The sequence below is a fragment of the Triturus cristatus genome, chromosome 8 (assembly GCF_964204655.1).
Source record: "Triturus cristatus chromosome 8, aTriCri1.1, whole genome shotgun sequence".
NCBI lineage: Eukaryota > Metazoa > Chordata > Amphibia > Caudata > Salamandridae > Triturus > Triturus cristatus.
In genome coordinates, this window is record NC_140591.1 from 277,326,915 (window position 1) to 277,344,129 (window position 17,215).

The 17,215-nt window shown below is 53.6% G+C and overlaps 1 protein-coding gene across 1 annotated transcript in view; it reads left to right on the forward strand.

Annotated features, from left to right (window-relative positions):
• Positions 1–17,215, forward strand: part of ATM (ATM serine/threonine kinase) — a 1,586,045-nt gene that overhangs the window by 1,333,125 nt on the left and 235,705 nt on the right. The window contains exon 54 of the mRNA XM_085621514.1: positions 239–321. Within this exon, the coding sequence (XP_085477640.1) occupies positions 239–321 (83 nt within the window). The remainder of the gene's footprint in view (positions 1–238; positions 322–17,215) is intronic.

Here is a 17,215-nt window from a genome sequence, read left to right on the forward strand (position 1 = left end):
GACCTTTTTGGTCACAGTGGTTCACAATCACACTATGTAACATATTTGAGAAACATTAAGTGGAGCAAACAAGTTCAATATAAACAGTTTATATGAAGGAACTGATATTGACTACTGAGTTGTAAGAATTCCTAAGACGCTGTTTCTTATACAGTACTAGGATACAGATACTGCGTGTATTATTGAGACACGTATTCATTTAGAAATCTACTAATTTTACTTGTTTTCTTATATATAGAGGGGATTACTATTCCAGCAGATCAGCCCATCATCAAGCTGAAGAACTTGGACGACGTTGTTATTCCTACCATGGAAATCAAGGTGAGCATTCTTTTAAATGTTATTTTAGAAAAGTTCAACAACCGTAGTATCTGAGAGCAGCAGTTCTTGATTTATGTGAAATTAAGTATAGCCCTCTACTTGCAGCATTGGTTGGTTGTGAACACCATACTTTGTTCTTACACAGCATTATCTGGGGTGGAATTTAAAGTTCACAATCTGTAAATATTTGGTATTTCACCCTTTTGTATATTCATTCTATGTAACATCATTAAAACGGAAGTACTGAAAAAAGTTCTCCGCATCAGCAAAAGTTTCCTCCCTACAGGACTCCCTTTCGCTGTTGCACTTTCAAACTCCACCCTCTTGGTTTATTAAGTCTGCAAGAGAATGTTTTTTACTGACCAATTGATTCAAAAATTCATCATCAGTGATGCCCTCACCAACCTCGCTCTTTCTGCAACCTGATCAGATTTAGCCCACATATTGAGTAATGCATTACAGTTTGGATTACTCAAACAGTGAACGAAATAAGCAAGTTGAAAACAGGCAGATTCCAATGCAACCCTGAAAAAGGGGTAAGAGGAGAAGCAAATTAAATTTTCTGGTGCACGCACAATTTCCTGATATTTCTTCTCAGCAAGAGATGGCCGGCTCCACTTCTAATTCATGAATTGCCTCAACACTCTTCTTGTCAGTCTTCCTAGATGATGCCCGTTCCCTTCAACTCCTCACCACACTGTGATGCTGTTGATGATCTTTGTATGTGTATACAGTTATTATTCTCTGTTGTCATTGTAAATGTTCCAGCATGTCTCTGTATCCACTCACATTGAGTGGTAGTTCCGTTATTGAATATAGGGCTCTCCTACTATTGTTTCTATGTTCATGCTTTATAAGAGTTAGAAGTAAATACCTCCTTGTAAGCTCATCAAAACCTATCTTTACACACACTGCTGAACCAGTAAGCCAAGTAGAAGAAAGTAAATTCACTATGGATAGCCACTAGGAACTTAAAAAAGCATTATGAAAAACAAACCTATCCTGGAACTGAAATCAAGGCAACCCTTGCTAGCGTGCTACCCATGTAGGCAAGCACTTCAGTGCCCCCCCATAGAGGGTAGTAAGGCAATATAAATTTTGCATTGCAATACATTCAGTAGAATGGCTTAGACTGAGCCAAGTAGTGGAATACAGGTGACACCTACCACCTGCAAAAGAACTGCTTAAAGTGATCCAGTACTGTAGAAAAAAAGAATCCAATCCTCTGGCAATGACCCAAGACAGGTACGAGATCTAATAATCAAAATGACTGAGAATCCAAGTTGAAAGTCTTTTTAGAGTAGAGTCCTCAAAAAAAAAGAGGCAAATTAGGGCCGAAAAAGAATCGTGGACTTATCTCTTGTTTTTAATAACCAAATTTGATTAGACTTTAAAAAAAAAACATAAATATGATAAAAAGCCAGCAGCATAAATAGATTTTACTATTGGTGCAGAGCATGTTATCGCAGCAAAATTTTGGTGCGAGAATAATTTGGACGTATTCATCAACATTACATTTCAAAGTGTTTTCTTTCCTCCGATTAAGTAAGTATTCCCAGCCATTTCCTCCAAACGCGGCCATGCCTGGCAGGACAGCCTCTCGCTTTGTATATGGGCTTTTCTTGTGCTGCCCACAATCTACTCCCCTATGCCATTTGGTGATACTAGGGGGGGAAAGAGGGTCTTTCCAGGCCATTGCCTTGTCGCGCTTGGCTACTACAATCGCTGTCCTGAGAAAAATGTTATCTGTCCGGGTCCCGTCTAGGCCATCCATAACTCTCAGGAGTAGGGCTAACGGGCTAAGTGGAACCTCACAACCCAGGACCTCACTCAGTTCGGACACTTTTTCCCCCCAGTACGCGGTGAGGGGCTGCAGGCCCATACCATGTGATAGAAATCTGCGAGTTGCATTTGGGATCACAGGCCCATTGAGGCCGCCTGAAGTCCCACTCAGTACAGATGGGATGGGTCAGATAAGCACTGTGTAGGTAATAGAGGTGGATTAACCTTAGTCTGGCAGACATGGTGGTCATGCAGGGGAGCCATCAGAGCGTCTCTTCAGTCCTCCTCCTCCAGGCGTCCCAGCCTGGTCTCCCAGCGACACCTGAGGGGGTCTGGGGAGGTTGGGGAGTTGCTGACTCGAGAGCGGTAAATCTTGGATACCCCTCCTTTCTGGAGATCACCTTTCAGGATTTGGACCTCTAAAGGACTAAGTTCTGGGAATGTGGTACCCGTAGGTGTGTAAGGAGTGAGGGCATGTCTGAGTTGCAGATATTTGTAAAACTGGGAGGGGTGCAGTGCGTGTGAGTTTTGTAAGTCCAAGAAGGAGCACATGTGACTCCCTCTCCATACATCTCCCAGCTGCGAGATCCTAATCAAGTCCCATGTGCGAAAACCCTCTAGTGTGCCTTCCTCGCCCAACCAGGTGCCATGCCACAGAGGTGTTTGTAGTGTCAGTTTGTTGTCCCATTCTGTGTAGCACAATGCTGAGCGCCAGGTGACCAAGACTGCCATAGTGACTGTGGTAAGTTTACGGGGGATCTGGGCTCCATAAAGCATGGCTTGGATCCGAGAGAATCCAAGGCCGTCTAGTTTGATTTGATCAGCCGAGTCGGACCAGCCGCCGGCGAACCAGTCATGTATCACCAGGACGCGGGTGGCTAGGTTGTATAGAAAGAGATTGGTCATGCCCATACCACCATCGTACGGGGCTTTTTACAGAAGGCGAATGGCATACGCGGTCTTGAGGTGTTCCAGAGGAAGGCCGTGGCCATGCTGTGATCGGAACCATCTGCAAGAGAGGTGTAGTGGAAGGCTCTGGATTATGTATAGGAATCAGGGGAGTACCATCATTTTAAATAAGGCAACTCTACCCTTTGGATTGAGAGGAAGAGATTGCCATTTACGGAGGTCAGTTTTGGTTTTCCGGAGTAGGGGGTTGACATTGAGTGACCAGGTGAGCTCCGGGTGTAATGCCACCCAGATGCCCAGGTATTTAAAGGAGAGACGTTTTATAGGGATATTCGTCTGCCAGTCTATGCACTTCCTAGACACATGTAGTGGGATCAGAATCGACTTGGCTGGGTTCAGACATAGGCCTGAGGCCGCCTCGAAGGAGCAGAGGAGCTGGAGGCATATGGGACCTCAACGGGCCGGGTCTGCAAGGAAAAAGAGGACATCGTCCACATAGAGGGCGATGCGGTCATCGTGCTTTCCCCGCCAGTGCCACCCGTGGATCTGGGAATCGGCACGCCAAAGGCTCAATGGCCAGTGCAAAAAGGAGGGGTGACAGGGGATATCCTTGCCCTGTGCCCCGCCGGATCAGGAAGGCATCTCAAAGGGGCCCGTTTATGAGCACTCGAGCCAACTGGTTCGAGTACAGTACTCGCACTAGGCTGCAAAAGTGGTGTCCCGTGCCCACCGCCATTAGTACCGCCTCCAGATAGTGCCAGTCGACGGTGTCGAAGGCTTTTTCGAAATCAAGCAACAGAAGGGCGAGGTAGGGGGTGAGAAGGTGGCGGGGGGAGGCAGCGCCAGGTGAAGGCATTGTATGCAGTGTGTAGTGCTGCAGTGTGGCATGAATCTGCATTGGTCTGGGTGGATGAGGCTGTTGATGACTGATTTAGGGCATGTGGCTAGGACTGTGGCTAGGACGGTCGTGTAGATTTTGGCCTTGGTATTGATGAGTGAGATTGGGCGGTAATCTGAGCAGGAGGCCGACGGGGGTTTTGTCTTGGGTATGACCACTATTGTTGCCATATCTGTCTCGGGCCGGAAAGCTCCCACCTCAACCACTTACTCATAAAGCACATGTAGGTGTGGAATGAGGATGTCTCAGTATTCTGCGTAGTACTCCACTGGGAACCCGTCGGGCTCAGGTGTCTTCCCAACAGCAGTTAAGGAGATGGCTTCTCCGATTTCCTCTTCCGTGATAGGTTGGTCCAGCAGGGTCTGTTGGGGCTCTGCGAGAAGGGGAAGGGGAGTGAGGTCCAGCATCTTGGGCTCAAAGCTGTGGGGCTGGTCCGCCGCGTAGAGCCGAGAGTAGTATTTAGCAAAGGCTTGGATTATGGAGGCAGGCGCACAATGGGTTTTAACTTGTTGATCATGAATTTCCAGGACCATCCTGTTCGCCCAGGGTCAGGACGCCAGCCAGTGGAGCAGCTTGCCATATCTGATAGAGACATCTAGCCGCAGATTCCTTAACTTAGAATATCCCCAGGCATCAGATTGGATCCGGATTTTTTTTTGCAGCAGCACCTCTGCGGGCCGGGGGAGGGCGCCACTCGACCCCGCCCTGACGTCGTCCACGTACGTGACGTCAGCGAGGTCATATAAGTCCCTCCGGGCGTGCTGACATCAGTTTCCTTCTTTTCCACGTGCAACGCGGATCCGGAGTGAGCGGTTCCTCTGGCCTGTTTTCAGGACCCTTTTCGACGCTTTGCGTCTGGAACAGTGTGCGATGCCCTCGGGCTTTAAATCTTGTACTTCCTGTTCGCGGCAAATGTCCGCGACAGACCCGCATCTTATTTGTATGTGGTGTCTGGGCGAGCACCACTACTCCACGGACTGCAAAGCCTGCCAACACCTTTGGCCGAAGTCCAGGCGGGAGCGCCGGATGAAGCTTCTTTCGGCACGGCTGTCCCTGTCAGAGTCGTCTCGTCCTACGGCCTCTTCAACGCAGTTCTGCCGTCGATCGCCCTCTGGGGCCCGGGGCCGTCGTTCACCACTTCTTGGTAAGTTGCGGCGCTTGTCGCCGAGGTCCTCGACCTCACTTTCATCTGTTGTCAGGGGCACTGGTTCCCGGAACATTCCGGACGTGCGCCCCCGACAGTTGTCCCCCCTCTATCTGCCCTATACGGGTGCGGATAAAGGGGGGACGACTTTCGGGGGCGCATGCCTGGAATGTTCCGGGAACCAGTACCCAAATGGAGGCTTTGCAGACCTCCCTTGGGTCCTCTCCTGTCCCTGGCCGTCCTCGGGGCCTCCGCTACCGGTGGGGTCCCCCGCGACCAGTGGGGTCCCCGACTGACTCGACGGTGGGTTCACCCCCGGCGTCAAAGGAGCCCTTGCCCTCCAGGGACGTCGGAGATGTGGTATCGTCAGGGCGCGGCCCGGCTGGGTCCCCCTCTACGATCCATATGGCGTTGTCAGGGTGCGGCCTGGCTGGGTCCCCCTCTATGACCCATTGCACCCCTTCCGCGCCGCATAGTCCCGTAGGGCGCTCTGTGGCGTTGCAGGTGGTTGCTGGTGCTCAAAGCCTCGCTTTGTGCACGCCTCAGCCTTCTGGGCAGGTGGCTGCCTGTCCGGAGCAGGGGTCGGCACCGTTACGGCGCCGTAGACTCGCCTCCCCGGCTCTGCCTCCGCTTCTTTCTCCGGAGTCGGAGCCTGTTGTGGTTGAGGCTGAGGCGGCGCCGGTGCGGCACCGGAGGCTTGCATCCCCGGCTCCGGCTCCTTCTCTCGGAAGGAGGACTCGTTGCCTCCCCAGCTCTGCCTCTGCTTCCTCCTTCGGAGTCGGAGCCAGTTCTGGTTGGGGCGGAGTCGGCGCCGGAGGCTTACATCCCCAGCTCCGGCTCCTTCTTCTTCGGAAGGGGAGCTTATTGTGGATTCGGCACCGGATGTAGCCGAATCAATGCCGGAGGGAGTCGAGTCGACGCCGGACGAAGCTCGGCCGGCGCCTAATAAAGTGGTTTTGGTGCCGCATCGATGCCGGGTTCTTGACTCTTCTCCGGAGGCGTCCGGAGAGAGTTTGGCATCACCCTCACACCCGGCGGCGTCAGATGTATTCTTGCCTGTGCCTCCCTTAGAGTATGTGGATCCGGCCCCACCTCCTCAAGAGCATCCTCACCCGGCAGGCTCCTCGCCTCCTCAAGAGCCTCATCGGGACCCCCATTCGGCAATGAGGCTCCCTTCAGTTGGCCATTGGTCGCACCCTCACTGTCTTGGGAGGGTTAGCTTACAGCCCTCGCCTACGGCTGAGCTACTATCCCCTCGTCGGAGGGCTATCGAGGCTGGTGCAGCCTTCCTCAGAGTGGTCTCTTTGGCCACTCGGATTTTAAACATGCAACCCCCTTCGGCACCCTTGTCTGTGGACCCATTACTTGATGTCCTTCACCGTGGGTCGGGGAATGTGGAGCCGCTTCTGCCGTTTGAAGCTTCTCTTTATGATGCCCTGTTGTGTACCTGGGTTCGGCCTGCTTTAGGTGACCCGGTGGCTCGTTCGGTCTTGCACCGCCACCGGCCTGCTCCACATGATCCGGTCTTTCATTATTTGTTCATCCCGACGTGCAAGAGTTTGTTTTGCAAACTGCCTTCCCTTCCTTGCCCCGGCTATTGCTTCCTTCCTCCCTCCCTCCCAGGAGTCCAGATGGCTTGAGTCATGGGGTCGGAACATCTTTGCCGCCACTAGTGCTGCACTACGGTCAATAAATACAGTATGTGTCCTGGCTCGGGCTACCTCTGCCCTGTGGGACACCGCAGATTCTTTGTTCTCCACCGGCGCTGAAGGCGCTCGGGTTGACCTACTTCATCTTCTCCGGGATGGCCATGACCTTGCTGAGTTTACGATCCGCTCCGCCTTGGATACTGCTGATTCCTTAGGCCGGGCAATGGCTGGTTCAGTCGCCCTGCGCCGCCATGCTTGGTTACAGGATAGCGTCTTCCTGGAAAATGTATGGGAGAGTCTTGTTTATTTACCCTTTGATGGGGTTTTATTGTTCGATGTACATGCCGACTCGGCTGTTCAGCGCCTCCTTGCGGGATTTCCCCCCTCCCCCCCCCCTTCCCCCTTAGGTCTGTGTTCCTCAGACGTTTGTTCTGGGGTGGTACGTTTTCATTTGGCATCCTTTTGATGCGTAATGTGTTTTAGACTGATAGTAAGCCTCAGGTCTTCCTTTTGCATGGTCGGAGGTGATTACCCTTTCATTTCTCATCCTTTTCATGCATTATGCGTTTTAAACTGGCGGTTAACCTCCTGTGACGGTGTTCCGTGGATTGTTCCTCTGACTGTGGCTTGCCCTCGTAACCGTGTTCCCCATTGTTGGGGTGTACATACTCCATGTGGGGTACTTGTTTGCTATTATATAGCTTTGTTATGTCATCTGGGCCTACGTACTTCTTTGGCCTCTAGGGGCCATATGTAGGTAATTGTGAAATATCGATTCGTTAATACCAAATTTTACCGATTCGGTATTAAGAAATCGGTATTTCCGATGTACGCAAAGATTCGGTATAAATTACTGAATCAGTAAAAATTGTTAAGGAATACCGAATCGGAATGAATCCAATAAAAAAAAAAAAACGAATCCCCATTGCCGAATAGTAAATACCGATTCGGTAAATACCGATTCGGTAATTTAAAAAAATTGCAATTTGTGGATTCAGCCAATCCTGTGCATCCTCATTACCTCCCAAACAGGAAGTGGCCACACCCATGCAGCTGCACTGAACCTGGAGCTGACTGTGAGGCAGGGAGCAGAGGAGAGAAGCCAGGTGCAACTCCACAGACTTTGACATCCAATTGCCATCCAAATGGAAAACCAAGAGAGCGAGAATGAGGCACCAGAGAGGAAAAGAAAGCAGAAATTCAGTGGGAGAGAGCTGGAGGTCCTCATTGAAGATGTCACCAAGGACCATGACCGCTTATTCGGGAAACAGTCCCTGCAGGTGAAAGAGCCCCAAAAAAGAAAGATCTGGCTTTCTAGCCAGGACAAAATTAACGCCATTGGTTACCCACAGCTCCATTGATGACCTCAAGAAAAGGTGGTATGACCTGAGGAAGGCTGCAAAGGTGAGGCTTGCAGAGAGGCGGAAGCAGTCAGAGCGCATAGGTGGAGGGAGGAATACAGCACCTGCACCAACTGCTCTGGTTCTGCTGGTTGAGTCCACCCTCCAGCCGGAGAGTGTGAGTGGGGTCGGCGATGCAGACCGCTCAGCCAGAGCTGCCAACAAACAAGGTAAGATGCATTCACAGCATGCTGTGCACCCCCCACCCTACCCCCAATCCTCAGAGAGGCATAGGGACTCCCACTCCAGTTCATGTTTTACCCCTAACCTGCAGTGCATCATGGGAGATGTAGTCAGAAGTAACACGTCCGAACAGTCAGTCCAGCAAACCCAAAGGCATGTGACAGCAATTAGCAGGCAGAGGACAGTCAAATGCTGCCAGAAAAGTGAGCATATGTACATTCTGTCTCCACAGGCGAGCCATCTCGCAGGGCAGCAGAGGGGAGCAGAGGAAGGGCACCCAGGCCAGAGAGGAGGAGGACCAGTCGCCTGCAGGGCACACCACCCCACCACCACCACCACCACCACCACAACACCCACCATCAACGCCACCACCATCACCACAGCTACCATCAACGCCACCATCATCAACGCCACCACCACCGCCAGGCAGGAGGCATGCAGTGGCCACCCTCCAGCCGATGGAGGTGTCCGAGGAGGACAGCACCGGTGGACAACAGTCTACAGTGGCTGAGGTTGACACCAGGGCAGGATCACAGTCCCCCACAGAGCGCACCCACACATCTTCCAGGCGACGCAGGGCAAGGGCAGCCAGTCCTCAGGTCCAGGCCGAAGATAACAGTGTGTTTGCTGGCCTCGAAGGTAACATGCTGAAGGTCCAGCTCCTGCAAGGGAGAGCAATCAGGTCAGTGCAGCGGGAGATGGCACACATGAATGCCCACATGCACCGCATTGAGAAGGGCATCGGTGCCATGAACAACACTATGGCTAAGGACATGAATGACGTGGCGGAGGCTGTGAGGCTGCTGTGCAGCAAGTTAGACGAGGACCGTCTTTCAAGGCGCAGGGAGCGGCAGAAGCTGGACAATTACACCAAGGCGATGAACCGCCTGTCCACTGCAACCTCTCTCATGTGCAGACACTCTGTGGCCATGCAAGAGGAGATGGCACACTGCAGTCGTGATGTGGCTAGGGGGCTGGTCACAGAGACCACTGCACTTGAAGTGCTCCAGACAGACAAGGTGCCCACAACAGGTGATGGGGGTGTAAGTGAGGAGGCTACTAGCCGTAGTAGCATCACGCCCCCTCCCACAGAGTCCAGGAGGCGCAGCGAATGCCACAGCGCTGGCTCTGGACAAACCGGCAGTGCGGACAGTGGTGCAAGGGAACGTGGCAGTGCAGCGCATGGGCGCAAGAAGTAGAGGCAGCCATGCTATGGTTGTACTGACATGGGTGACGTAACCCATGTTTGTGTGGACACTGCTTTTGATCTTGGTGGTGTGCTATGGTCATTAAACACCATCACTAAAATACAGTAACTGGCTATGTCTCCTTACTCACTCTTTGCCACACCTGCTGCGCTGTGCTCTGGCTGTGGACAGTCCTCACCCTCGTCCTCAGAGTCAGTTAGTTCCACTGCTGTTCCTTTCTTTGTGGCAAGGTTATGCAGCATTGCACATGTTGCTATTATTTTGCAGCAGGTGATGGGGCGGTACTGACGTGCACCTCCACTTTTGTGGAGGCAACGGAACCTGCTTTTTAGTAGTCCAAAGGTGCGCTCCACAACGTTGCGCGTGATTTTATGTGCCACATTGTATCTCCTCTCACTTGGGGTGGATGGATTGAGAAATGGAGTCAGGATAAATGACCGCACGGCATATGCGCTGTCACCTATATGGGAAAGAAAGTGCCATTAATCTCAGTCACCAATACATTAATTCAAGGTATACATCAGGGTGTGTCACATTGGTTTACCTAGCAGGTATCCTTCTCCAAATTCTCCCCCAGTCAGACGTGTGTATATCCCACTGTTGCGGAATATGTAGGAGTCATGGGTGCTCCCAGGGAATTGTGCCACGATGTCGGTGATGATGTTGGCTGCATCGCAGATGACCTGCACGTTGATGGAGTGGGTGGATTTTCTGTTGCGGTAGATGTACTCGGTGGCTGCAGGTGGGCAGATAGGTATGTGTGTCCCATCAATGCACCCTATGACATGCGGGAACTGTGCCTTTTGGTAGAAGTCTGTTTTTGTTTTCTGCAGTTCGGCCTGTGTATTGGGGAAGCGTATGTAGTGATGCATCCTTTGCATCATGGCATCCAGGAAATTGTTAAGGAACCGAGACAGGCAGCTCTGCGACACTCCACCTGCCGCAGCTATCACCCCCTAGTAACTTCCTGATGTTAATAGGTGGAGGCAACAGAGCACCTGGACATGTGGTGGTATGGCGTGCGCCCTTAGTGTAGGATGCTCAAGGAGTGGGTGCAGGTCCCGTATCAGGTCCAGGATAGTTTGGGGGTGTAGCCTGTACCTTTCATGTATTTCTGCCTCAGTGAGTTGGAATAGTGTGATGCGCCATCTGTATATGCGCTCCTCCCTTCTCCAGATCCTCATTCCTGCTGCCCGTAGTCGTAGCCGCCTTGCAATAACGTAGAGGGCCGCCATTGTGTTGAGACTGTTGCATTTTGGGTCTGTTTAAATGCTGTGCACATGATTACCACCTGCTTTGAGTCAGTGGTTATTACCGACTCTTAAATACCGAATTTCATGAAATTCGGTATTACCGATTTTTGATACATCTCTTTTATCGATTCTTATTTACCGATTCGGTATTTGGGGTTTCTCCGAGTCGGTAATAAGGAATCGGTAACTGGTTTTGCCTATTTTACCGATTCCTTATTATCGAATCCATTCGGTATTACGTACATTGCAATTGGCTAAATACCGGTCGGTAACGGTGATATTTACCGAATTTCACAGTTACCGACCGGTATTTAGCCACCTACATCGGGTCCTAGGCGTCCGCTGGTGCTCTTATCTGCTGTTGTACGGTGCCCAATGTTGTGCCTTGGCGTCATCTTCGATTTGTCATTGGTCATCTTGCTTCATTCTCCTCCTTCGGAGGTTTTCGGGGTGTTCTACAACCAGGTTGCATAGTCGTGGCTAGTTTGTCCGTTTCTGCTATATATATATATCTGTAATTAGGTATATATACAAGTTCCATGGGTTCTCTTCTTCCTAACGCTTCACCTCTTCTCGAGGTTGCAAGGTCTGGTCAGAAGTCTCCATGTTTCAAGGACATTTCCAGTGATGCTTGCAGCAGTTCCCCAGTTTTACACTACTCCCTTCTTCGTGTTCAGTACTGAACGCTTCTCTCTTCTGGACAAAGGTTACTTTCATTCCAGTCAGAGGGTGTGGTCTGATTTTCTGCGATTATTCCTCCGTTCTACGCCTTAGTACTTTGGTGCCTCTGCTGCACCTGTGCTATATTGTATCAGCTGGGTATGCGGGACGGCTCTTCTAATGTCAGTCGTCCTAGAACTCCACTCTGCATATCTGTATTTTGTGTGTTGGTTCTCACCTTGCTCTTACCGCTGCCTGGTCCAGCAGCCTTATGCTTATTTAGCTACGCCACCTTATGGTCGCTGTAGCTGTTTGCTCTGCGCTTGTCTCTGTGTTGACCTACATTAGCATGCTTCAGTTTGTTACTGTTTGCCCCTGTTTTCCCTTTTTGGGACTGGGTGTGCCCTTGGCATGCTGATTTCTAGTCTTGACCTTTGGTTCTTGGCTGATCTGTTGACCTCTTTTTCAAACCTTCATTACTATAGAGGCAGTGGCAGTCTTTTCATACCTTCTTGCGGTGAACTGTTGTTCTCTCTGTGCTCCGTTCTTGCTAGGCGACACAGTTCTATGCGATAATGACCGTCTATTTCGGTCTGTTGTTCTACATGGTAATAACAGTCTATTCTGTCTGTTGAGATATTTTTTCCCTGGTTGCACAAGGGAAGGGTCTTCGTTTAGCTGGCGGGGCTCTTTCTCATAGCCTTTTCACTTATATGTAGGCAGTGTCTAATTCTGTCATTTGTGATGGTGTCTTACACCATCCTTCTTCTTTATTCACAGATTTTTCATCCCTCGTACACTGTTCCCATACTTTCAGAGTTTTTGTTGGTGGCTCCGCGTTGCACCGCGGAAAAGTTTCTCCGAAGAAAATTGACGTCAGCACACCGGGAGGGACTTACATGACCTAGCTGACGTCACGTACGTGGACGACGTCAGGGCGGGGTCGTGTGGCTCCATCCCCCGGTGCGCAGAGGTGCTGCTGCAAAAAAAATTCCGGATCCTGTCTGACGCCTGGGGATATTCTCAGTTAAGGAATCTGCGGCTAGACAACGTCTCTACCAGATACATCGTTACCGAAGGTAAGTAACTCGTACTTTTGTCTCCCCATCTGTAGACAAGAGAGACAGAGGACCTCCATAAGAGCTTCACAGATACGAACGATATGTGCTTTATCTCTTTCCTTAGAAGCTCAATTTGGCGGGTATCTCTTTCTGACCCTGTTTCGGGCACAGTGTGCTCCAGGCAGGTGGCCTGGGCCTTCTGGAGGGAAAGCAGACTTTCTTTGGCCAATCTCTTAGCTTTAAGATGGACCCTAGTGAGTCCACGAATTGTGACTTTGCCTGCCTCCCCTAACGCTCTCTGCATGGGGACTGAGTTTTGGTTATCCTGGAAGTATTGTTTGATAAGTTTCTCTAGTGTGTGGTAGAACTTGTTCTTCTAGAGGGACCAAGCGTTGAGTTGAGAGGGGCCGAGACACGGCTGCCGGGCCTCCAATTTGGAGGAAGAGGGGAGAGTGATCCGATATTCCTCAAGGGAGGATACAGACATCTGTGATCGCCCTGGCATAAATAAAGGATCTTTGCGGGCATAAGTGTGGTGTGCTGCTGAGGTGAGTGTGTACTGTCCTATTCTGGGGTGCCGGGTCCACCAGATATTGCACAATCCCATCTGCCCTCTCCATCATTCGTCTCGCGTGTTGAGTCCTATATGTGGTTGTGGTGACGGTGGCATCCTGGGGTGGTAGCATGACTGCATTGAAGTCTCCCCCAATTACTGTAATGCCTGAGGGAGGGAGGAGATGGTGTCTACTGCATTGTTCAGGGTGGGTGCAAGGGTTGCTGGAGGGACATAAAGTGATATCAGGTTAATTGTTGTGTCTCCCAAGGTTCCAGTCAGGGCCACAAAGCAGCCTTGTGGGTCTCTGGTTACGTTTGTGAGAGTGAGAGGGAGGGTACGGCGCAGAAGGATCACATTCATCGTGATCCCCTCTCTAACCCAGAGTGCCAGACCCGATCAAATCCCTGGCGAGCGAGGAAGGGGCAGTGGTTTCCCATGAGGTGGGTCTCCTGGAGCAGGAGGACGTCAGTGGCCACCCTTTTAGAGTGTGTCTATCCTGCTGTCCTTATCTGAAAGAAACACGTTAGTTAGATTCCTCACCTTAGAATATCCCCAGGCGTCAGACTGGATCCGGAAGATTTTTCGTCAGCAATACCCCTTGCGCGTCGCTAGGCGTCGTCTGCGGCTCCGCGTCCGTCGTCGGCGTCGTGCGCCGGGATGACGTCGTCGGAGTAGTTAGACGCCGCCCTCGCGCGCTGACGTCAGTTCTTCTTTTTTCCGCGCCAGTAAGCGCAGATCCGGGAGAGCTACCCCTTTTAGTCTTTTTTGACTAAATCCTTTTTGATCATTTTTGATCCCTGTCTCGACATCTGGTGCCGGTAGGATGCCTGGTTTCAAGCCTTGCGATGATTGCCATCGACTGATGTCGGTGACCGATCACCACCGCCGGTGCCTCTTCTGCTTAGGCCCCGACCACGACGCGGAGTCATGCAACGACTGCCAGGCCCTGACTTCGAAGGCTAGGCGGGAGCGGTCCCGCAAGCTTCTCGAGCTTCGCCACTCGGCTCCGCGTCGTGCGCGATCCCGGTCCAGGAGGAGGTCCAAGGATCGCTCGCGGAGCCATAGCCGACGCCATCGATCGTCCGGCTCCAAGTCGTCGGGTAAGTCTAAACACTCAAAGAAGTCCAAGAGGCGACACCGCTCTTCGGACTCCCCTCGCCGGTCGCGCGACTCGGCCGAGGGTCAGGGTGGTTCCACCCCCGCGGCTCCGGCGGAGCCGCAGGCGCCGCGCCCGTCCCCATACCCTCCGGTCCCTGGGACTAACGCGACGCCGGCGGAGGTCAGTGCCTTCCTCTCGGCCATGAGGAGCCTGGCCCCGCCGTCGACGCCCGCTGGCGCGCCTTCGGGCCCCGCGGGCTCGACTGGGCGACCTTGCCGGCCGGCGGCTCCGGCCCCGGCGCCGTCGACGACTCCGGTCTCGACGCCGCAGGTCCCCGCGGGGCCCATGCCTGGGCCCCAGTCGGCGCCGGTTGACCTAGTCACTCCTCCACCGGCGCCGACGCCTGAACCACCGACGCCGTCACCGGCGCCGCCGGCGCCCACGCCTACGCCTCCGGTGCCGCCGGCGCCTTTGACGCCGACTCTGCCCCAGTTTAGCCCTCATCCGGACCCGGCGCCGCTGCGGCGTCGATCGACGCCGCTTCCGACGCCGCTTGAGACTTACCATCTCTACAGTCCGGTTCCGGTCATTCCTCCTGTTTATCAGGAATCGGAAGAAGGGGGCGACTGGGAGGGGTTCGAGGACCCTCTGGCTGTCCAGTCACAGCTTTCACAGGACTGGGCAGATGAACTGGGGGAGGCCAGTGGGCTGGACACCTCGCCAGACGCTGGATTCACTTCTCCTCCGACCGTGGCTTCGGAGGAGGGTGCAGCATTTTCTGTGGTGCTGCGCAAGGCGGCTGAGGCCCTCGGGCTCGAGTTGCCTGCCGTGGCTGTGAGGACCAACATCCTCACTGAGGTGCTTCAAACCTCAGCAAGCTCCACTGAGCCTCTGCTGCCGTTCAACGAGGCCCTCACTGACGTTCTGCAGGGCACCTGGTCCAAGCCCTCCACAGTTCCTCCTGTGGATAGGAACGTTGCCAGGCGCCACCGCCCTGCTCCGGGCGACCCCAGTTTCCTGTCCCAACACCCCACCCCCGAGAGTCTGGTTATCCAGGCCTCTACATCCCAATCCTCCTTCCCGACCGCTCCGCCGGACCGGGATTCCAAGAGACTCGAGCAGTTTGGCAAGAAACTGTTCTCGTCCCTTAGTTTGGGCCTGCGGTCCTTAAATACCGCTTGTCTCTTGGACCGTTATTCCCATTCCCTGTGGGATGCGGTGGAGGACGTGCTGCCCCTGTGTCCGGAGGAGGTCCAGACGCGTCTTACCCAGGCTTTGGCCGATGGGAGGGATGCAGCACGGCACGCCATAAGATGTGGGCTTGACACCACGGACTCGCTAGGTCGGGCGATTTCCACCACGGTGGCGCTCCGCCGCCACGCCTGGATGCGGTCCACGTCATTTTCCGGGGATGTCCAGAACACCCTCATGGACATGCCCTTTGATGGCACTCGCCTGTTTGGTGAGAAGGCGGACAGTGCGCTGAACCGCTTTAAGGACTCCCGGGCTACGGCCAAGTCCTTGGGCCTCTCGGCCCCGCGGTCGCAAACTTCCGCCTTTCGCCCCTTTCGTGGCCAAGGAAGGGGCGCCTCCTCACGTGCGCCTAGCCACCAGCCGCAGAACCAACCTGCGCGCGGTCGCGGACGTGGTTTCCGCCGAGGCGGTACTGGAGGACGACGTGGTCAGTCCACATCCACCCCGGCAGCATCCGCCTCTAAGCCCTCCTAGTCCGAGCTTTCGGGCCCATACCACGCCAGTGGGCGGCAGAGTTCGCCATCACCTGCTCCACTGGCGGGCCATAACATCGGACAGGTGGGTGCTGCAAATCGTCCGAAGGGGCTACTCCCTCCCCTTCGAGACGACCCCTCCAGCCATGCCACCGCAGCACCACCGTATCTCGGGGGATCATTTGAATCTTCTCCGCGAGGAAGTTTCGGCTCTCTTGGCCAAGGGGGCCGTCGAGCGCGTTCCGAGTCCAGAAGTAGGGCGTGGTTGTTATTCCCACTACTTTCTGGTTCCCAAGAAGGGCAAGGGGGGCCTACGCCCTATCTTGGACCTCCGGAACGTCAATGCCTTCCTCCGAAAGGAAAGGTTCAAGATGCTAACGTTGGCTCAGGTTCTAGCTGCCCTAGACCCCGGAGACTGGATGGTAGCGTTGGACTTGCAGGACGCATATTTCCATATCCCCGTCCTGCCGGCCCACCGGCGTTACCTGCGGTTCACGGTGGGCCAAGAGCACTTTCAGTTTACCGTGCTCCCCTTCGGCCTCACCAGTGCCCCTCGGGTGTTCACGAAGGTGATGGCGGTGGTCGCAGCTCATCTGCGCAGATCAGGGGTTCCAGTCTTCCCCTATCTCGACGACTGGTTGTTGAAGGCGGGCTCGCCCCAGGCAGTCGTCTCCCACCTCCAGACTACGGCGGATCTCCTGCATTTGCTGGGGTTTTCCATCAACGTGCCGAAGTCACACCTGAGTCCCTCTCAGAAGCTCCTCTTCATCGGAGCGGTTCTCGATTCGGCGCAGTTCCGGGTCCATCCACCGGAACAGCGGGTCCGGGATATACAGGCCCTGATTCCCATCTTTCGGCCTCTATCCCGGGTTTCGGTCAGGCTAGTGTTGCGGCTTCTGGGGCTGATGGCCTCCTGCATCCTACTAGTGCATCACGCCAGGCGGCGCATGCGGGCTCTGCAGTGGGACCTGAAGTTTCAGTGGGCCCAGCATCACGGCAACCTGTCCGACCATGTCTTGATCTCGGAGGGCACTGCACAGCAGTTGCAGTGGTGGCTCACGGACCGCGAGTGGGTCAAGGGCAAGAGCCTCTCCCTTCCCCAACCGGAGCATGTCGTAGTGACGGATGCGTCCCTCCTGGGATGGGGTGGCCATATGGGAGAGGCGGAGATCAGAGGCCTCTGGTCTCCGGCGGAGTCTCGTCTCCACATCAACCTGTTGGAGTTGAGAGCGATCCGGCTTGCACTGAAAGCCTTCCTTCCCTCTGTCAGGGGAAGTGTCGTGCAGGTGTTCACGGACAACACCACCGCCATGTGGTATTGCAACAAACAGGGCGGGGTGGGGTCGTGGACCCTTTGTCAGGAGG